Below are 22752 nucleotides of genomic sequence, written 5' to 3' on the forward strand. Positions count from 1 at the left end.
AGCAGTACTTACCTGCTTAGATATATTAGTACTGTCACATAGAATAGGTCTAAACCATGTCTAAACCTTAAATTATTTCTTATAGTGCCACAATCTTATCTGTTCCGGTGGCGACTTCGCTGTGATCGAATCCAGTGATGCCATCGATTAAATTTTGCCTATTTCTAGTTTAAACGACAATGCATTTCTGCTATTACCTATTTTTAGTAATAAATCAAAATATAGGGTCGATGGTAAATGAAAGAGGATATAATATATCAAACGACATTTGTTGTATAAAAAATTTGTCCACGGCGAACAGAAACTAATTTAGTTCTGATTATGTTCTGATATACTTAAGACATTAAGGGCCCCTTGCACAAACAAATTAAATCTAGATTTAGTGTCAAATGTCGACTTAAGAAACGTCAGTCCATATAAAATTTGACACTAAATCGAGATTTAAGACTAAATCTAGAATTAATATGTTTCTGCAAGTGGCCCTTAATCTAGATTTTACAATGATATCGTGGGTCGTGGGAATAACGAGATAGATAGACTTAAAAAAAACTATTAGGTACTTAATTATTATTTATTTATTTATGAACACTTTATTATTTTCATTTTCTAAAGTAACAAGAAACCAGAGCATAAAATTAAAAGAAATTCAGACAATGTACAAAGGCTGATTGCCAAAAATCCATTTCTTCCAGCCAACCCTTGATACTCGTAGTGGAAGAAGAAGATGTCATTAATCATCATTATTTCGTCTAAAATCACTGCAGGTTCGCAGCTTCACTCACACCTGTAATCAAAGAAAAATAAAGATTATATACTTTATATGAAGATTATACTTTCATCACGACCCATCCCGTCCCCACTGCTGGGGTACGGGTCTCTCGGGAAAATATTATTAAAATTACATGTGAGTATATGGGTAAAACTATTCGTCATATTTGGCAACACTAACCTGTAGCCGCTGCAACTCGTTCTTCCAATTTTTCAAACGGAATTAAAGGCGCCTGAATACGTTATTCTTCCTGCATAAAAGCCAATATATCTAGTATTACTTTTCTTGCATCACTTTTCAGCGCTTTTGGCATTATTACACCCAGAAAATCACAAAACAAATTAAATAACGTAGCGTCAGCCTCTTCACAGAAATTGACAACTCAAATAACGCACAGAGTATGAAATGACTTTTGACAATGACGTCTCGTTAGTACACATTTTGACCACCGGAACAGATAAGATTGTGGCACTATACGTTTTAGTGGTTTTTTGAAGTCGTTTTTTTTATCATTATTTTATTTTATTACTTATTTATACTTAGTTTATTTGCAATAATTGACAATCAAAATTAAGAAGCAAATGATACCTATAAGTCCTACTAGTCAGTAGTAAACACGAAGTAGTTGCTATATACCTACCGTTGAGGAGTTCCCTTGACTACCTTCCGTTTCCATCATCAGATCAGCTCAAGGTCACCATCATATTTTTTTTAATGTTAAAAATATAGGTAAGTACCTATGTACTTTCTAAAATTCATTAACTACAATCGGTTAATAGGTACCCAAAATGGAAATTCATAGCCTGTTTTTAACCCTTTACCCACCCTTGGAGGTGGAATCAAAATTTGAAAAAAATGGGACCACATGAGATCTCAACCCAATACATAAAAAAAAGAATTTGGCCGAGGCGAGAGTGTAAATGGGGTATTAAAGTAGCTAATTTATCTATTTGTTATTGATTAATCGCATCCTTACATAGGTACTTACTATCAACTATAACTTATTTAGAGTTTTTAGATACAGAATACAGCTATATAACTTTAACGAAAAAAGTACCTAGAGTACCTAACCTCTAGACTAGACACTGTATGAGGTTCAATCGTATCATAAGGAAGTTTAATGTTATGAAGGATGAGTGTTGAGTGTCTGGTATCGCCGTGTATCCTTGGCATAAGAAAAGTATATAATCGAAATAGGTTTAAGTACCTACTTATATCTAAATATTTCAAACATCAAATATAAAATTACCAACACATTTTCTTGTCACCATAGCACAACAATTTGTAAATAGACTTAAGTAGGCATCAGCGATAACTTAATGTAGAGAAAGCATTGTTCTAAGGTATGCAGGTGGCGTGCGGGCTCGCTGCCGCCGCGCCGCCGCCGGGACGCTAACGCAACACCTTCTAGGACACAGAGAGACATTGGGAAAGTGATAGAAGCCAAATTGAACATCAAAAATAGACACAAAATTACGCAATTTAATATCAAACGATCGAATATAGTCTCGCGGAAGGTACGTGCCAATACGCAACGGAATTACATGTCTCAAGAGCAATCAAATTTGCATCACAATTACAGTCGTCAGATAATGTTTTAATGATCTCTTCCATGTCCATGTGTAGTTTCGTTTAATTTGGAATGTGCCCTATGTTTGTTTGCTGAGTCATCGCTTGTACAATTTGTTGGTTTTTTTCGAGATGACATACCTGCGTTACAGATAATAGGTAAGTATGTACAAATTGACGACACTTTATTCTGAAATAAAAATAAAAGTAACTCAGATGTTACCTAGTTCCGTTCCGTACACTAGCTTTTGAGGTTCGAATCCTGCCCAGGGCAAACATTCGTGTGTCGAGCATTTGTAATTTCTATACTGCGCGTGTTGCCTCTATGCTAGGTATATTGACGATCGAATGGCGTAGTGGTTAGTGACCCTGACTGCTATGCCGAAGGTCCCGGGTTCGATTCCCGGCTGGGGCAGATATTTGTTTAAAGACAAATATTTGTACTCGGGTCTTCGGTGTTGATATTTATATTTAATATCTATCTATCTATGTATTTGTGTAGATATATCAGCTGTCCGATACCCATAACACAGGTTCTGCCTAGCTTGGGGTCGGATGGCCGTGTGTGAGATGTCCCCACATATTATTATTATTATATTCGAGCAGTAAGTCTTAGTTCATATAAAAGTATGTTGGGGATTTTCAGCGCAAAAATTCCACACTACCTTATTATAAAAGAAAGAACGTTATTTTTTAATGTTGTTAGGTATAAATACCAGACCCTCTAACTAGGCATATAGATGTCTTATGGGTATCATGTCGGATATATTAAATCTACACTAACAACCAGACAGTAGGTGAAGTATTTACCCTCAACCTAACCCTTGACCCTATATTCTGAAGGCAGGCTCACCACTAACTGAGTTATATTGTTGATATACCTATACTGATTGCTGTAAAATCAATACTGGTATGAACAATATAACTCAGTAGGTAGTAAGCCTGCTTTATCAAATGCATGTATTGTCTTATAAAAAGTTATATCAGAATAAAAAAGCAATTATTAACAGTTTACATGTCTTTTATTTAAGTGATCCATAAATATATCTAGAGTATCATCAGCACCATCACCGCTGCTCTTCTTCCCATATACTTCTACCAGCTTCATATGTTCTTCCAAGTTGTCTACATCAGTGGTCTCAGAATCAAAGTATTTATCTTCAGCATCTTGTGACAACTGTTTCAGATCATCATATTGTTCATTGTTGTCTATGCTGGTGTAGTCTATGTCTACATCTCTGCCATCTATGAAGCTGTTGTACATTTCCTGTAAAAACTCTTGACGTAGGAGTTGTCTCTCCGGAGCACTGATGCAGTTTTGTTTTCTCTTCTCAGGTTTAGCTGTGACTTGTGTATCTGGTGTTTCAAACTCTCCCCACCTAGTAGGAGCTTTAGGGATATTCAAGTCATCAGGCTGAGTATCTCCTAATTCCTCATCTTCATTTAACATCTGTTCATTTTTAGTCTGCCTCATTTCATTACGGTCAACCGTTTCCAGAATCATGTTGAGAAATGTGAGGTTCTCTGCATCAGCCCCATCTCTCTCTCTGATCTCTTCATCAGTGAGGTACTGCCCCACTAGCTGTTCATACAATAAAGGGTTACGGAACATCATTTCCTTTTCACTAAAATAGTCTGAGTCCTCTTGAAGTTTTAGGCAAGCTTGGTAGCGCCTGTTTCGTATTCTCTTTCGCTTTACATCTTCAGAGTGATATCGTTTTAATTCTTTCACACAGTTTTTAAGTTTTTCACCTTCAATATCATTGGAGATGGGTAGTTTCTCAAAATATTGTAAATGTTGTGGAGCTAAATATTTACCGAATTGTAACAGAAAGTATGAGATCGATTTTTTGTAGATGTCGAGAGCCATGTGTTTCTTTTCGCTAGTGCGCACTTGAGCTTCGTCTATATGAGCATTCCTGAAGGATATGTTTGCGCACCGAATTAAGTAATCAATGATATCGTGAATGGGATCCACTTCATCTTCACATTCATCTGCACTGTTTGATGTAGTACTCAATGTAGTATCACTTACTAAATCCATTGTGTTTGTGATAAAAGTAGCGAAAATGTTTAATGCTTTCACGAATCGAACTAAAAATAATATAAAATAGAGAGAACTTGAATATCTTTTAAATGAAAATAAGAAAATCTATAGATAGAAATTCATGGAAATTCACAACTTTAACCACACTTTAACTTCAATTCAATCTGTCAGTGAATAGTGAACTTGTCAAAGTCACAAAGATTTTTCCTGTGTGTATAGTTTTGGTTATTATTCTGAGTTTTTATTGTGAGTTTGCGATTCGATTGGTCTCCATTGACTGTTATAATGTAATCATAGAAGATTAAGTCGCCGAGCGTGGTGCAAGATGGATGTAAGCAGCGAGACTGTAGCCGTTATAATTCGTAACCCCGGAATGCGATAAAACCACGAAACCATTCTCTGAACGCCCTGTACACAATGTCAACAAGGTGTCAAATTATTGTCAAAAAGTAAAGTCAAACTGTCAAATTGACAATCATCAAATGATTCATTCATCTTTTTGTTTACTGAAAACATGCAAAATACTGAAATTACTGAAAATTCCAATCTATAAAATTCAGATTTAATCTAAGCTCTGATTAGAATATGTTTTCTTTCTTGTTTACTGTGCTCGCTGTCTATCCTAACATGTGAAAATAAAGTTGGTTTTTAAGACTGTTTAGAAATAATATTTATACCATGGATATCCTAAATATCAATTGGAAATGGGAAGATATGTGTGGCCCTGAGGGCTTTCACCCTTGGAACGACACGTCGAAGGACTTCGGTTACTGTTTTCAAGAACTATGTTTGCAAGTGCCAGTTTTTTTTATAACTGCTATAGTTTCAGCTTACTACCTGGGATACAGAAATGACTGGGTGATTCGGGAGAAGCCTCAGGACCGTGCTCTAGTACTGAGAAGTTTCATTGTGTTAGCTCTTGTATTTATACCTATAATTGACCTGTATGTACTTATAACGGAGCCGGGTTATGTTTTGTACCCAATCGTCTATTTTGTGGCCGGTGCATCATGCTTGTGTTGGCTGGTGCACTTCGGCTACGTGCTGGCGCTGCGGCACCGGCTCGGGCCGAGCTCCCGAGGTCCAACAAGTCTGCTGGTGTGTTGGGGTGCAGCCGTGGTGTTGAACATCCTGTCGCTCCGGAGCAACTCCATGACCGGAGCGTCCATAGCAAGCGACATTGCCACTCTGTGCTGCCACGGTCTCTACCTGCTCACCCTGGTGCCACACAGCCAAACCAGACAGACATACTATTCACCATGTCTTGTTGGATCTCGACACAACCATGTAAGTTTTGAGGTTTTTAATTTGTAATTTGCTTAAAAGTGTTTAGTTACCAAACAATAAAATTATTATATTGTCCTTCAGAATGAGTATACACCCCTGCTGCCACATATAGATGATGGGATCCTGGGAACTGCTATGCAAGGAGCAGGGCTCTGGTCTAAACTAACTTTTAGTTGGGTTGAACCTCTTTTTCTCAAAGGTAAGAGAACAATAGTATGTTATGTATGACACAGTAAAAATTTTATAACTTGAACTTCAATGCAAATCCCAAGTGCTTCAAGTTATAGCGTTCTCTACTATATTTACAAAATATTTAATGTCCTAAGGAAACTATTCTTGATATATGTTTTCAACTTTTGAAATTTCAAGTTAAGCTCAAGTTATACAGCTACTGTACTATTTTATGTACCTAGATGCGTTTGTCCTCTCCATGTTTCATACAAAGCATTGACTCAAATATGGGCATCAATATCTAATTTATATAAACACATTCTGAGTCATTGCATTTGCATCAACTTTATCTGAAGGGGAACTACCTTAATAAATTAATATTAAATGTAGGTATGTAAAAGGGGAATTTTCTACATTGGATGTATGCAGCCAAGCACATTATCTGTTATGTATAGCCATTATTTGTTATACAAACCATAAATATTATTACCATTATTTTTTTTGGGAGTTTTGGATGTTCATGACCAAGTTACACACCCATTTTCTACTATGTGTAGACCATATTGACACATATATATGCCTACTAGTGATGTAACGAATATTCGCATTCGCATTCGCATTCGCGAATATTCGCATTTTTTTGGATATTCGCATTCGCATTCGCATTCGCAAAATTTTGTGCGAATGTTTGCGAATATCAGTACTTATTAAAAAACTATTTGAAAATAATGGTAGATAGGTTAACAAAATCTAAATCCATTCGTCTATAACCTTTTTATTACAAGTTACCCTGTTAATCATATTTCCAGTCTTACTTTATCATTTGGTATTATTTATTTACTTTGGGAAATGAAACTTTACATATTATAGTTAATAGTTTCATAAGACCTAAACATAATAAAAAAGTGTATTTTGACAGTATACAGGGTTATTTGCAAGTAGACCTGATGCTTTCAGGAGGTGATAGAGGAAGGCCTTTTTCAGTCGATTGAACCCTATATTGCATTATCCAAAACTTAACCATTTCTAAAATATTTACTATTTAAGTTTTTTTTATTTTTTTGTCAAATTGTTATGCTTAACACCTAAAATAAATAAAAAACTAGCCATATTTCAATATTTTTTTTGTTGTTTTGCATAAAAAAGTGTAAAATAATCAAATGTGCATTAATTGACTTAAATTAGACATAATACTTACCTCAAAAGAGTTAAACATTTTTTTTAAATATTCACAACGTAAAAAAAAGTTTAATTTAAAAAGAATATCATACGACAATTTTTTACGCACTTCAGCTTTAAAACTTTATTAACTTATAAGCTTTCAAATAAGATATTTTTTCAATATCAAATCGATTTAGGTATCACCAACATATGGCCAAAACAACCAGCACAGGCGGACAAAATTCAATAGGAAAACTAACAATATTAGCCCAATTTAAAGGTAAAAAGTGTGATTGTTTTCAGTCCTGTTGACTTTAGTATGGAAACCTCTATTGAGTTTTCTCCGATTTCTCTGGTTGTTTTGGCCATATCTTAGTGATACCTAAATCGTTTTGATATTAAAATATCTTATTTGAAAGCTTATAAGTTGACAATGTTTTTAAGCTGAAGTGCACAAAAAATTGTCATATGACATTCTTTTTTAATTTAACTTATTTGTTTTTATGTTTTGAATATTTTTTTTAATGTTAAACTATTTTGAGGTATTGTGTCTAAATTAAGTCAATTAATGCACATTTGATTTTTTTAATTAGTTAATTTTAGGTGTCACTTATTTATGCAAAACAACCAAAAAAGTTATTGAAATAGTTTTTTTTAATTTTCAGTTTTAAGCTTAAATTTTTTGAAAAACATAAAAAAACTTACATATTCAATATGTTAGAAATGGTTAAGTTTCGGACAATGCATTATAGGGTTCAATCGACTAAAAATGTCTTCCTCTATCACCTCTTGAAAGGATCAGGTCTACTTTACCAATAACCCTGAAGTGTCAGAGCAAGACAGCCATAGATTTAAATAGTTTAAATGTTTCGTGTAAGTCGTCCTCAGAAACCGCACACAGTCGCAATGTGTCGTTACAGTTACGGGGCTAACTAAAGTGTACTTTAAAAAAAAACTGCGACAATTATTGGCTAGTCTGATTCGGAATGCGTCTTGAACGGAATGTACTTCGTCCAGTACTAGATAGTCACCAAACCATGCAAATGGCCCCAAATTTTAACACAAACTGAATATTCGCATTCGCATTCGCATTCGCGAATGTCGATATCAGATATTCGCATTCGCATTCGCGAATGTCCAAAAACACACATTCGTTACATCACTAATGCCTACATATGTTTAATTTCATACAATGGAAGGTTTATTGGCTTGATGATGTAATAAATTCAGCCATCATTTCACAGGACTTGAAAACAAACTAGATGACCCAGAAGAACTGTTTGATGTTCCCGCAAATGTAGGGTGCTCTTATGTTGGGGCAAGGATTGACAAGGCCCTCATCGGCAATGTTGATATCTACCAACAGTATGTGGAGGTGCCACATGAACCATTTATTAGCTCAGGTAAGCTATCAAATTATGCTTATGAGTACTTAGAATTTGACTGACACTAGTTTTGTTCAAAGTGAGTTCTTATTAGCAATCAGAGTAGGTACATGAATAACAACACAACATCAGTACATCTTTAAAATACTCAAAACCTAAGCACCTTAATAACAGTTTTCCCCAAGTAATAATAACTTATTTATCGCATAAATGGTATTTTCTGAACCTACTTTTAACTTTACCCTTATAAATAAATAAACAAACAAGTCTAAGCCCGTCTTTTCCCTCAGGCTACGGCGCGACGGGCGAGTCGGTCCCTCAATCCTCCACGCCAGTCACTCCCAACTCCCGCGTGCTGGTCCGGCCCGCGCGCAGACAGAACGTCACCCTGTTCCGAGCCCTACACTCCTGCTTCGCCGTACAGTTCTACAGCATCGGGGTACTGAAGTTCACATCTGACATGGCCGGCTTCGCTGGGCCTATGCTGCTGAATAAACTGGTCACGTTTGTGCAGGATGGCTCTATGGATATTCATTATGGGTGAGTGAGAGATAATTATACTAAGCTAAGCCCTTATTAGTTATACATGTCCTTGGTGACTGGAGATAACGTCCACTATTTATTTGCGTTGAGCGTATTATGACTTTTCAATTGTTTTTTCCGCTCAACGTTACGAGGCACGAGGCCCTTAATGATACAGAATATAGTTACAATAGCAATCCCAATTTGCAGCTACATGTATGCAGGAGGCCTCCTCGCATCAACCCTCACTCAGGCGATCTTCAACTCCCACTTCAACTGGAACATGGCGCTCATTGGCATCAAGATGCAGGGCGCGATAGTATCCACGATCCTCAGGAAGACCCTGAGTGTGACCTCTACGGAGCTGAATAAAGTGTTCAGTATAGGAGAGATCACTAACTTCATGTCGACGGACACGGACCGCATCGTGAACTCGTGTCCGAGCTTCCACGCGCTGTGGAGCATACCGCTGCAGGTGAGGGTTGAAGTATATCTTACGCGTTGATCAAGCCATCATTTTTGTAAAAAAAAACAGGGTATGTGCCGGTGATGAAATGTATGGGTTGTGATTTAGGTATGTTGCTTTACAAAACAATTTTCCTGTATGATTCTAACACAATATTGGCTGTTGGAACCTTTAGAAATTACGGATTATTATTATAAGTACATAATCCACATTCATTGATACCATTGAGGAAATCGATGACTGTCCCATTTCAAAACAATACCCGTTTGCAGTGAATACAGGGGTAACCTTTAGTTTAGTACAGATTTCCCTATAGTACCTACATGTTCCATTGATTTTTTTACCTATAATATTTTTCTTTTACAGCTCTTCATAACGCTCTTCCTCTTATACCAGCAAGTCGGAATATCGTTCCTAGCTGGAGTGGGCTTCTCTGTCGTCCTCATCCCTATTAACAAGGTGATAGCGAATAAAATCGGACGGCTGAGCACTGAGCTGATGCGACATAAAGACGCGAGGGTCAACTTCGTGACGGACATGCTGAAGGGAATACGGACCGTCAAAATGCACGTGTGGGAAGACTACTTTATTAATAGAGTCAATGGTGAGTTCAGCTACTAATATAAAATATGTCCTTTTAAATAGAAATTTTGACAAAGAATGAACACAAAAACTCTTATATAAACATGAATAGGTAAATACGTTGGTATAAGCACATAACTCATGATAAATATAAAGCGTCCGTAGTCGAGCGGGCTGCAGTGATCGTAACTGATCACTGAGGTTAAGCAACAACTGACACGGTCAGCCATTGGATGGGTGACCGATTTCATGTGGTTCTTTTCTGGACACTTCCGTGCTTCGGACAGCACGTTAAGCCGTGGGTCCCGGTTACTGCTTCGGCAGCAGTCGTTAAGCCTAGTCAGAGGCCTTCGGGCGGCTTGAAAACATCTGACAGTCGGGTTGCCCACTGACCCGACAACTCTCTCAGCACAAGCTTGCTTGTGTTGGGGTCCTCCAACCCGCACTAGGCCAGCGTGGTGGACTAGGCCTAAACCCTTCCTTCATTGGAAGGAGACCCGTGCCCCAGCAGTGGTGACGTGATGGGTCGTGATGAAAAGCACATAATTGAACAACGCCTGCACCAACTTTACCAATTATTTTTTATAATGTCCATTCACGTCCTCTACCTAATCTGTGTTAAGCGACGGTGGCGCACTCTCTCACTCTCCCTTCCTCCACAGACGCGCGCACGCTAGAGCTGCGCTACCTGCGCCTGCGCAAGCTGCTGGACGCGCTGTGCGTGGTGCTGTGGGCCACCACGCCCGTGCTCGTGGCCGCGCTCACCCTCGGCGTGCACGCGCTGCGCGGCGCAACGCTGGACGCGCCCACTGTGAGTGAGCTTTGTATACCTGCGTAGGGTGATGACGTCACAAGTGCCATAGCAGTGCGCCGGGAAAGACTAGCCTACATTATATACGCTATTAACACCACGCCCGTGCTGGTGGCCGCACTCACACTCGGCGTACACGCTGCGAGGCGCAACACTGGACGCGCCCACGGTGAGTGACTTACTATCGTATCTACTAGCGCGTGCGCATGGTGACGTCACAAGTGCCATAGCAGTGCGCCTACTGCGCCGGGAAAGACTAACCTACATAACACCACGCCCGTGCTGATGGCCGCGCTCACCCTCGGCGTGCACGCGCTGCGCGGCGCAACGTTGGATGCGCCCACGGTGAGTGACTTACTATCGTATCTACTAGCGCGTGCGCATGGTGACGTCACAAGTGCCATCGCAGTGCGCCTACTGCGCCGGGAAAGACTAACCTACATAACACCACGCCCGTGCTGATGGCCGCGCTCACCCTCGGCGTGCACGCGCTGCGCGGCGCAACGTTGGATGCGCCCACGGTGAGTGACTTACTATCGTATCTACTAGCGCGTGCGCATGGTGACGTCACAAGTGCCATAGCAGTGCGCCTACTGCGCCGGCAAAGACTAACCTACATAACACCACGCCCGTGCTGATGGCCGCGCTCACCCTCGGCGTGCACGCGCTGCGCGGCGCAACGTTGGATGCGCCCACGGTGAGTGACTTACTATCGTATCTACTAGCGCGTGCGCATGGTGACGTCACAAGTGCCATAGCAGTGCGCCTACTGCGCCGGCAAAGACTAACCTACATAACACCACGCCCGTGCTGATGGCCGCGCTCACCCTCGGCGTGCACGCGCTGCGCGGCGCAACGTTGGATGCGCCCACTGTGAGTGAGCTTTTTATACCTGCGTAGGGTGATGACGTCACGAGTGCCATAGTGCGCAGGAGTGCCCATACTGCACTTTACATAGTAGTAATAGTATACTGTGTCCACGTCTATCCGTATACGTCGTATTGTCCACGGAAAGCGTGGACGCAATAAGGTTGGTACGCCTCAAGGTTGGTAGTATATGCAGGCACCGGACCGGTGGGGCAGGATAGCGAACGAGGGGGTGCCGGGTGACGGGCACCGGAGGCGATGCAGGCAGAGAATGAGATGGCGGGTCGAGCTGAATAAATTCTCTGAGGATTGGGTCGAAGTTGCGCAGGATCGTAGCGTGTGAAAGAAAAAAAAGGGGTAAGGCCCCTTTTTTCTTTCACATAATGCTAATAACTAAGGTCCTAAGAATCCTCCTGGAATAAGCTCCCTAGTTAGTAACATTGGGTGCTCAGCATACATTTTTACTGGACATAGATAACTAACTAACTTTCTAATGTCGTAATCATTTGGTTTCCTTACCGGTTGCGGTTATAGACCGCAAATGGCACACATAAATCTCTTAGTGAAACAAGACACTAACACAAATTTCCTGGTTTACAGGTATTCACAACAGTGGCACTAGTGAACATGTTGATATCTCCTCTGAACGCCTTCCCTTGGGTTTTGAATGGGTTGACGGAAGCTTGGGTGTCTGTCAAACGCATACAGAAACTGCTCGAGGTAATTATGTTTCTATACACTAAAATTAGTTATTGGAAGATATTCGTACAAATATACACACATCAGACTTACTTTCTTTCTTCTATATATAATCACATTATATTTATTTCTAGCTTCCTGATATGGATCCGGAGCGATACTACGATAGATTGAACACGAATCGTGACGAAGAAAAGATGATTATATTCAACAACGCAAGCTTTTCTTGGGCCAAACCTTCTGACAAGAAAAAGCCGCCACCGAAAACTAAGAAAAACAAAGGAAAATCTAAAAGAAAGACATCTAAGGCTAATCTTCAACGTAGAGATTCAATATCATCTGTCGATGCTATCCCATCTGATCAACCATTTACCCTGAGAAACATTAATTTGGATATTGGAAGAGAGGACTTTATAGGAATAGCCGGTCCCGTGGGCAGTGGAAAAACGTCCTTATTGCACGCTATCATAGGGGATATGATCAAGAGGGGTGGTGATATACAGATTCCCGAGCACCTTGACAGTATGTATTCAAATTGTCGATGCTAAATTATTTTCTGTAAGCATAATAATTTAAAAGTTTGCTAACTATGCAACTAGCAATGCAATGTAACTCATCCTCAGTGTCAAGGGAATCCTTCAATTTTGTTTAACGATTTTAACAACATTCTAAACTCCCAGTAATTCGATAAAGATAAAATAAAATATAATAAAATTAGTTGAGATTCAGCCCCATTCTACTTGAAAATACCAACAATTATTTTGCATGCCTTTTCGACCTATCTAGGTATCTAACATACGTGTCCTTCCTTAGGTTTCGGCTACGTGTCCCAGTCGGCGTGGCTGGTGCGCGGCACTATCCGCGACAACATCCTGTTTGGTAAACCCTACGATGAGGCCAAGTTCCGAGCCGTCGTCGACGCCTGCGCACTCACTGGTACGTGTCTAAGGACCTGTTTCACAATTTCTCGATAATGGCTCCCTCTGGGACAAAAGACATGTTGTCATTCCCTGTAATTAGATTTAGACAGGTTCTAAAGCTACCATCTAGTAAATTTTTTCAATGTCTTATATGTTGCTAACTATTTATGGCTCGGGCTCGCTTATCTTAAAGTTCCCTAACTCCCCCGGTGCGTGGAGCGGTGCAAAAGTACGATGTGATATATTACCCCACACAAATAGAAATAGAGACCTTTACATTGCATTTCTGTAATATTTTTCGCGCGATAAGCCATCTTATAAACTATTTACTAACCCGCGCGAGTTAACTTGGCACCTTTCCGAAAAGAACCGTTCTTGTCCAGGTGTAAAGTTAACACGCGCGGGTAGTGTATTATTAACAATTTTTAGTATTATCTTCCGACAGAGGACCTGAACGTGCTGGGCTGGGCGGCGGCGGCGGGCGACGGCGGCTGCACGCTGAGCGGCGGCCAGCGGACGCGCATTGCCCTCGCGCGCGCCGTCTACCAGGACAAACAAGGTATAAGGCTTACTTTAGCCATCCAACGGTTGTCTGGAAGAGATCTCTATAAGCGATAAAACTAGTTAAGTGTTTATTATGTAAAAGTGTTAATTATTTCTTCGTGTACAAATAAAGAGTACTCTATCTATCTAGCTGGACAAAAAACTAATCAACGAGACCTGTCATACAATCTGTTGATGCAACGAGACAGAGTCACGGTTAGATAGACGGTCAGGGGCAAAGCAACCTGACCCTCCTCTCATAGTAACATTGCTTCTGAGTTTACAGGAGGCTTACTATAGCTTGAGAAAAAACAAATGAACGAGATCTGTCATAAAATCTGTTGATGCAACGAGACTGAGTCACGGTTAGGTAGATAAATAAATTGTTTATTTACTGAACACAATACATACACAGGTTACACGGAAAGATTACATTTATTGTGCAGCAGCGCTCGCTCCAAAACTTAGTTTGTCTTAAGTTAGTGGGTCGCAACCTCCATTAATATTTCACGAGAGTTTACTAAATTAGCAGCTGCGTGGACTGTCTGATAAGAAAACTTGGGATGCCACGGAGTGTTTCGGAGTGCTCAGTTTTTAAGCATTTGAAATTCCATGTCCAATCTATTACTGGAAATAGTCTTTGTCACTTCATAACAAAAATTCTATAATTCCCTTCACAGTATACCTATTAGACGACGTGCTATCGGGTGTGGACGCTCGGGTAGCCCAGCACATCATGCAGCGATGCATTCTGGGCCTTCTGAAGAGGACCACAAGGGTGCTAGTCGCTCACTCGCCGAAACACCTCGCCAGGGCCAACACCGTGCTACTGATGAAAGACGGAAAGATTGTCAAACAAGGTACAGTATTATTTATAGTGAAATAAGACATACATATAATATAGAGTTCATCACATTATGAGATTAATATTTTTCCGCCCTGTGATAATGGGCGAGCTTATTGCCAGGTTTTCGACCCGAAAGTTCTTATTAGTCACCTCAACAGAGTATTTATGCTTTCTATCTATCTATCTATATACCTACATAAATACCTAAAAACCTCCCAAATAAATAAAAACCATGTACTCTGACTGCTTGGTGCTTGGTCCCGGGTTTGATTTGTACGTTTGTCATAGTTTTTATTCTTAAAATCCATAACCCTCAGGCCCACCGGAAACGGTACTGAACGACATAGAAGAGTACCTCCCGAGCGAGACGGAGTCGATAGGGGAGGAGCCTGTGCAGGCGCCGCCCAAGGACGACGACCCGGCCGAGGTCGCCAGCCAGGACAGCCTCGCGCAATATGTAAGTATGAACAAGATATGTCGGAGATGGATGAAAGCTTATAGTAGATGGCAGCGCCATAGTTTTGGACGGCATGTACTGTTGTTATTGGTTGATGCTGAAGGCATTCTGATAAGTTAATCCGTCAAAAAATAAGATCACGCCAGTCTGTCCCTAGTCTTACTCATCCAACCGCTAATGGCTGCCTGTCTAAGGTCTTCAGTCCAGCGGGCTGGTTGTGTGCACCCGAGACTTTGTCTACCACAAGAATTATAATCGCTTTTTCGGTAGATATTACCGGCCCACTGGCACTTCAGCTTGTACATGTTAAAAGCCATCTTAGAACACTCCACATTTTAAATGTTGATAATACTTGTTTTGTTGACAGGAGGGCATGTCCCAAGGCACGGTCCGCTGGTGGGTAGTCGGCCTGTACCTCCGTTCCATCGGGTTCTTCCTCTCCACCGCCATCGTCCTGTCACTGATCCTGATGCAAGTCTCTCAAAACTTCACCTTCCTGTGGCTAGCCTACTGGGTCAAGAACAGAGCAAGCAACGCTACTACTCTGGAAATAACCCACGAGAACACAAAGTTCCTAGACCACGGATTCAATGCTATAGACACAGTCATACATAGCATTATTAACGGCACTCTTTTTAAGAAAGATGCTAATGTTAATGCGACTAAATTGAATGAGCAGTTAGGTGGCGAGACGTTGATGCCGAACAGTGATATGTTTTATTTGGAAGTGTATTTCGGGCTGGCGGGGCTGAATGTGGTGTTTACAGTGATGCGAGCGTTCCTGTTTGCGTATGGAGGCGTCCAGGCAGCTACTAGGATGCATCGGATGCTGTTGAAGACTGTTGTCAAGGCAAGTATTTAACACACTTGGTATCTATAATTAACATAATGATCAGGCATCTGATTAGCATTTCAAAAAGTTACTTTACTACAGTAAGTATAAGAAGTATCGGTTGGTTTTAAACTAGTAGATAATGATCATTTAACTATCCCCTGTTAGTATTCCAAAGTGGCCCTCTCCCTCTATGACATTGCCAGCGGATGCACCAATGCATTTTTACATTTAGCAAACTCTCATGGTCCGCATATATAGTTCTAACTAAGCGTATGTTTCCCAGGCGGAGGTGAAATTCTTCGACACGACGCCCCTAGGCCGCATCGTGAACCGATTTTCTTCGGACACATACACCGTGGACGACTCGCTGCCCTTCATACTAAACATACTGCTCGCTCAGCTGTTCTCGCTTATCGGTAAGATATTTAATTTTATGTCGACTGCTGTTTATCTTGTTGGTCTAGTGGTAGAAGCTGCTGGGCCACTCCCAGAAGTCTTTGTATAGAATCCTGGGATGAACCAGTCATAGGTTTATATAGTTAGCGTTTTTTTGAATATAACTACAGTGGCGCCTCTAGCGGAAACTAACATGAAACTTTTGACACAATGAATACTTAGGTATTACAATTGAAAACGAACTATTTAGTTTTTAGATACTATAAACATCCGTAAAAGACCCTCTGAAATACACATTGTACAACAGGTTCCTTAGCTCCACAAAAAACATAATTTATCCTACCCAGTAAGAAGCAACCAACAAAATTCATTTCAAATACATTTTCCCCTACAGGAGCATTATCAGTGACGCTATACGGCGTACCCTACGTGGCGGTGGCGCTAGTCCCCCTGCTGCCGGTCTACTACTGGCTGCAGCGGCGCTACCGAGTCTCCTCCAGGCAACTCAAGAGGCTACAGAGTGTCACGCTGACGCCCGTCTACTCGCACTTTAGCGATACTTTGCAAGGTAAAGCTAGTGAATATTTTGTTCTGCATTTAGTTCACACAGAAAGTTTTTTCGTCGTCATCATACCACATCAGGTTTTGTTGATCGCCTTCCTCTGTCACTATACAGTCAAAGCAAGCGAGCAATACATTTAAAATCGATTAAATGCACTGTAGTATTCACCCAGGGCTAGTGTTAAATCTCGATTTATGCCATAAATTTATATGGACTGACGTTTCTTAAATCGAGATTAGACACTAAAATCACCCTAATTCTATTCCATTATCCCGTAGGTCTAACATCAATCCGCGCGCTCGGAGCGGGCGCGCGCTGGCTGGAGAAGGGCAGCGACAGCGTGGAGCGCTCGCAGCGCGCCGCGCTCAGCGCCGCAGCGGCAGCGGCGTGGCTGGCGCTGCGCCTCCAGGGGGCCGCCGCCGCGCTGTGCGCCGCCGCCGCCCTCGCGCCGCTGCACTCCGCCACCGCCGCCGGTGAGTGACGTCACACACACGTCTAGCGCTCGCTCAGCGCCGCAGCGGCCGCGGCGTGGCTGGCGCTGCGCCTGCAGGGGGCCGCCGCCGCGCTGTGCGCCGCCGCCGCCCTCGCGCCGCTGCACTCCGCCACCGCCGCCGGTGAGTCGCGTCATACACGGCGTACGGCACCGTGACGTCACACATTCATGCTGGCCAAACACGCTCACTTCCCGTGCTCCGGATGGAGTACGGGAAGTGAGCGTGCCATCAACAGCTCCGGCACCTGTCAGGACATCAGGGTCTCACCACCCCGAGGCGACTCTCCTTGTGAGTACTGTGGCTATATGCTGCAGCGGCTAGATTCACTGCTCCATGGATCCCTGATGTCAGACTGCCGTATGACTGAAAATATAGTGCCTGTAGTTTATGACCAAGTCGACAGGAATTACAGGTCACTATAATTATATCAAGTATATAGTTTAGAAAACGGGTTACGTGGCCACGCAGCTGTCGATAATAATATCACCGTGACGTCAAATACACATCAAGCGTGAGCTGCTAACTATTCAGGGCTGCTGCGTCCATGACGTCACCACACACGTATGCAGCATACGCAGTTAGGTGAGAGCAGCGTTTCAGCGGCTGCGGACTTGGTGCAGCCCATGCAGCTGTCGATATCACCGTGACGTCAAGCACACATCAAGCGTGAGCAGTGCACCGTCACCACACACGTAGTATGCAGCGAGGTCGAAAGCAATGCTTCAGTGGCTGCAAAGTACGGAGGAGGAGCAGTGTTGCCGATTTTGGGAGGAGTTTCGTGTATATGAGGGACAAAATAGGATGATAAATTTAAAAGGAAAATTTAGTGAGCTGTTAGGCAGTACTAATTTGTGAAAATTACTTAACTATTAAAATTTAAATAAAATTAGGATCTTTTTCTAAACAACTAAACCCTATCCCCCGCAGGTCTGGTCGGTCTGGCGTTATCCTACGCCTTATCTCTCACGTCGATGGTGAGCGGCGTGATGAACGCGTTCACGGAGACCGAGCGCGAGATGATCGCCGTGGAGCGTGTCGGGGAGTACATACGGGAGGTCAGTGTTGCCAGGGTGATATTGTAAAAGTCATGATAGTGGATGGAGCACATAGTGACCGGGCCGCGGAAAAGAAGGTGTAATACATTGTATAAGAACTTTCGCATAATATGCACCGGGCCGCATTTTCATTTAAAATACATACGAGTGACTTGCGTTGCGGCCCGAAAAACTGACGTTGCGGCTTGCCACAACCGTGAATAAACTATAGAAGTTCATAGTTATCAGTATAAGCGTGTTTTTTTGCATTTTGAATACCTTTTTCGGAACATCCAGTTATAATGGTTCATCATACCTCGGTATTTCGTTTTTTTTATACAATTTCTTATTTTTCTTCACAGTGTCATCACTACATTTTATGCATACTAGTTATATTTACCGTCGTGCCTCTAACATTTCAGATAGAAGTGGAGAAGATAGACGGCGACCCGCCCCCGTACGGCTGGCCCACGCAGGGCGTCATCGAGTTCAAGGACGTCGTGCTCAAGTACAGGTATGAAGTGTTTATTGTTTATATTGTACCCAGTAACTTACAATAGTAGCGTGGATTTATTTATCTAGGACAAAATGTAAAATATGGGGCCTAATCATTTGAAACTAAACACACACGCATTACTATCTGACGATTGGCCAGCTCAGGCGGTAAAATTCTGGTTCTGTAGCTCGGAGCCGCGAGTCCGAATCACCCGTCTTGTGTGTTGAAAGTGTGTTTGGATTATGTTTAGTTGTTTATCTAGATGAAACAAATTTAAGTATATGTAATACTTAGAGCTGTATGACATTTTACGTCTAGTTGAGGTCCGGATGGCCATGTGTGAGATGTTCCCTATATAAATTTTCTTTATTCCCCCTCCCCCAGCGACCGCCCCACAGCGGCGCCGGCGCTCAACGGCGTCTCGTTCAGCACGCACTCGGGCGAGCGAGTCGGCGTGGTGGGCCGCACGGGCGCCGGCAAGAGTTCTCTACTACACGCCTTGTTGCGCACGAGACGTCTGCAAGCTGGCGCGGTGGCCGTGGACAACGTGCCGCTCAGCACGATGCATCTGCACGCACTGAGGTATGTACGATCAGCTGCATAAGTAGCTATACACTTTTATTCCTTGTCAAACTAGCTACATAATAAACTGGCAATATTATAATAGGCAGTTTGTGAGTTTGGCAAGGTACAAAAGTGTACAGCTACTTATGCAGCTGACTGTACCAGCACATACTGCGGTATGTACCAGCACGCACTCGGGCGAGCGAGTCGGCGTGGTGGGCCGCACGGGCGCCGGCAAGAGTTCTCTACTGCACGCGCTGCTGCGCACGAGACGGCTGCAAGCTGGCGTGGTGGCCGTGGAAAAGGTGCCGTTGCACACGATGCATCTACATGCACTGAGGTATGTGCATTTTTAACCGACTTCGAGGTTTTCGTCCGTAAGTATTTATATTTTAATGTTTTTTTTTACCGTCATCTATGCCAGTTATTGATTTTGATCTTTTATTATATATTAAATGTTTTTTTTTTTATATATTAGAGCACTTTTTTATTTGTGAATTTCCTGAAGCTAGTTTTATGTAAATTAAACCACTTTTAAAATTCACGTGGCCTGAACTGAAGTAGCTTTTTCTAATGTTATTTTATACATTTTGACTGAGTGACTAGAGTTGGTATCGGAAGGTTCAGTGATAAATTCCAACCTACTTTTATAATTCCGCACGCTTGCTTTATACCTATGATTTATACAAAGTTCACACGCTGCAAATTAAAAAGTACTAATTCTACCCCATTTATTAACAGATCCCGCATCGGCGTAATACCCCAGGAACCGTTCATCTTCACGGGCACCGTGCGTGAGAACACGGACCCGCTCCGCATCCACACGGACGCGGAGATCAGTCGCGCGCTGGAGCGCTGCGGCGCGGCGGGCGAGGCGTTCGCGCTGGCGTGCCCGGCGGCGGCGCTGTCGCGGGGGCAGCGCCAGCTACTGTGCCTGGCCAGGGCGCTGCTGCAGCGGGCTAAGGTGGGTTCTCTATTAGACTGTAGCTATGTAACATATAAATTCATAATACATAGAACGTTCAGATATGTCACACGCTGGAGCGCTGCTGCCGCGGGCTAAGGTATGCTGTCTCTATTAGACTGTTACTATGTATCATTCATATATAGAGATGTTGATATATGTCGAGCGCTCGAGCGGCCTAACGTATAATGCAGTCTTAGCAACTAAGTAAAATAGATTCACATAGAGGCGTCGAAATATCTAGAGCGGGCTAAGGTATGTTCTCTATTGGACTGTAACTATGTAACATATAGTCACATATAGAGATGTTGAGATCAGTCGCGCGCTGGAGCGCTGCGGCGCGGCGGGCGAGGCGTTCGCGCTGGCCGGCCCCGCGCCCGCGCTGTCGCGGGGGCAGCGCCAGATAGATAGTATAGCTGATAGCGCTTTGTTATCTCTGTAGCTGGTGTACCTTAGTATAGTATAGTAACTTACTTACTCACTTCTAGTCCTTTACTCCCATGTGGAGCTTAAAGCTACAGATATTCTTCTTCATGCTTCCCTACCCTACGTACGTACGTACCTAGGTATAGTTAGGATAACTTTTCAGAAAGAACCACTGGAGAATTATTTTAACTTACATCTTCATAAAATCCACCCCCAGGTTCTTCTAATAGACGAAGCAACCGCGAACCTCGACCAAGAAACGGAACGCCTCATCCTCGACGCACTCAAGTGTTCGTTCGCGGGCGCGACCGTGCTATTCGTCGCGCACCGCGTGCTAGGCGTGCTGGAGTGCGCGCGCGTGCTCGTGCTAGCCCAGGGGAAAGTGCAGGAGTATGCGCCCCCGGATGAGTTGTTGGCTGATCCGACTTCGCAGTTGTATAGGCTGGTGCATGCGCATGAAGAGTAGATAAGGTATGTACTGTAAGGTATGACTGGATCTTCCATATTCCGGGAAATCACAAACAATTAAAAATATATTGTGTCTGGTGTACCAATGGGACACCGGGACGTGAGTGGTTATGGATTCGTAGAGAAAAATGAGAATCGGCACGATGCGTGTTCGGAATTAAGAAGTAACTACGTGTAAATTACTGTAAATATATTTCCAAGGTATAATAAATATGTACTGTAAATTTATTATTAATTGATTGATATTGTAATTGACTTGTGCTAACAAGGAAATTAGATGAAAAAATGATTACAGATGTCTGACACTTACTTTTTTAGTTTTCGCAGTATTTTTATTTCGATTTATAACTGTATGTAGCCACACTACTTGGCACTTTATCCCCTGATTTATTATAAGTAAGTTGATAGTTATGTTCCTTTAGTATTTAATGGCGTTTTATTTATGATTGACTAGCATTGCCTCTTAGTATTTGTGAGGTTTGTTTGTGACTGCGCGTGTCTTTAGTATTACGTAGCTAAATACAAACATCCATTAGAATATAATTTTATATGACAAATTAGAATGTTTATCTTAATTTTTTATTAGGTATAAGTTTATAAGCAAATAGAAATGTGGGAAAAAAGTGATGTGATAATGTTTGATGGACTGAAGGGTTGTAATATAGCGGTTAATGCGATTGGCACTTGTTATAATCATAGTAATGCCCGACTGTTGGTGCTCCGAAGGTGCGTTTACACTGTAAGAGTATCCTCGGTCCTAGCCTGTGCGCCAATCACAAGTGATGTCGACTCAAGTCGCTAGCGTGATTCGATAGCAATTTGTATGACATCTTGATCAGCGACCCTGTCGGTAACGTTATAAACTAAAAAACGCATACAAATTCCAGTGACTTTCCTTTCGAATTCGTTTCGACTTAAATCGACAATACTGGTGATCGGCCCACTGCTCGTATGATTCGATTCTACTGATTGACTGTCGTTGTCGAAGAACGAACGGATGACGAGTAGCATCCGAACAGTCACTCAGTCCGTTTGTACTCCTATCTATCGTGTAAAAGTACGCTATATTGAGTAATCTTTCGGGCGTTACACCGACTAGTCGCGACTGTTAAAATAATTATTATAGAAAGTCAGATCGATGTTTCTAGTCAAAAGGAAATTAATCGATGTATTTGTCAATTGTTGAGTTGGTGCTTGTGGAAACTTTGCTCATTTTTGGTATATATTTTTTTAACTATTATGACTTCAGACTTTTGTTATTTATGTTAGAACAATGTTGGTTACATTTAATATTTTAGCTTAGTGTTTGCTTTTTTATTTTGTATTATGTGTTCCGTAGCGACATCTGAAATCCATGTTATGAGATAGCATCTCCCTTATCATCGTAGCAGCTTGCAGTTTTCAAATTTT

The 22752-nt window shown here is 42.0% G+C and overlaps 2 protein-coding genes across 2 annotated transcripts; one reads left to right on the plus strand and one right to left on the minus strand.

Moving 5' to 3' along the window:
- Positions 1-3325: 3325 nt before the first annotated feature.
- Positions 3326-4521, minus strand: LOC105386682 (coiled-coil domain-containing protein 97). The gene has a single exon (XM_011557294.3). It carries the CDS (start codon positions 4380-4382, stop codon positions 3342-3344), a length of 1041 nt encoding a protein of 346 aa, XP_011555596.3. The 5' UTR covers positions 4383-4521; the 3' UTR covers positions 3326-3341.
- A 348-nt stretch (positions 4522-4869) lies between these two features.
- LOC105386683 (ATP-binding cassette sub-family C member 10) lies at positions 4870-21400 on the plus strand. Its single transcript, XM_048624584.1, is given in 22 exon segments — positions 4870-5672; positions 5754-5871; positions 8249-8407; positions 8680-8929; positions 9122-9386; positions 9744-9981; positions 10622-10770; positions 12238-12357; positions 12471-12858; positions 13150-13272; positions 13702-13815; positions 14480-14659; positions 14964-15103; positions 15471-15953; positions 16222-16354; positions 16729-16902; positions 17175-17378; positions 18318-18445; positions 18847-18938; positions 19305-19502; positions 20226-20448; positions 21092-21400. Coding segments are annotated over 22 exon segments (4737 nt in total). The 5' UTR covers positions 4870-5063; the 3' UTR covers positions 21341-21400.
- Positions 21401-22752: the final 1352 nt, after the last annotated feature.

The sequence above is a fragment of the Plutella xylostella genome, chromosome 12 (assembly GCF_932276165.1).
Source record: "Plutella xylostella chromosome 12, ilPluXylo3.1, whole genome shotgun sequence".
In the NCBI taxonomy this organism is placed as follows: domain Eukaryota; kingdom Metazoa; phylum Arthropoda; class Insecta; order Lepidoptera; family Plutellidae; genus Plutella; species Plutella xylostella.

Excerpts from the sequence above, each read along its gene's own strand:
- LOC105386682 (XM_011557294.3), bottom strand. The coding sequence starts at position 4,382 with ATGGATTTAGTAAGTGATACTACATTGAGTACTACATCAAACAGTGCA.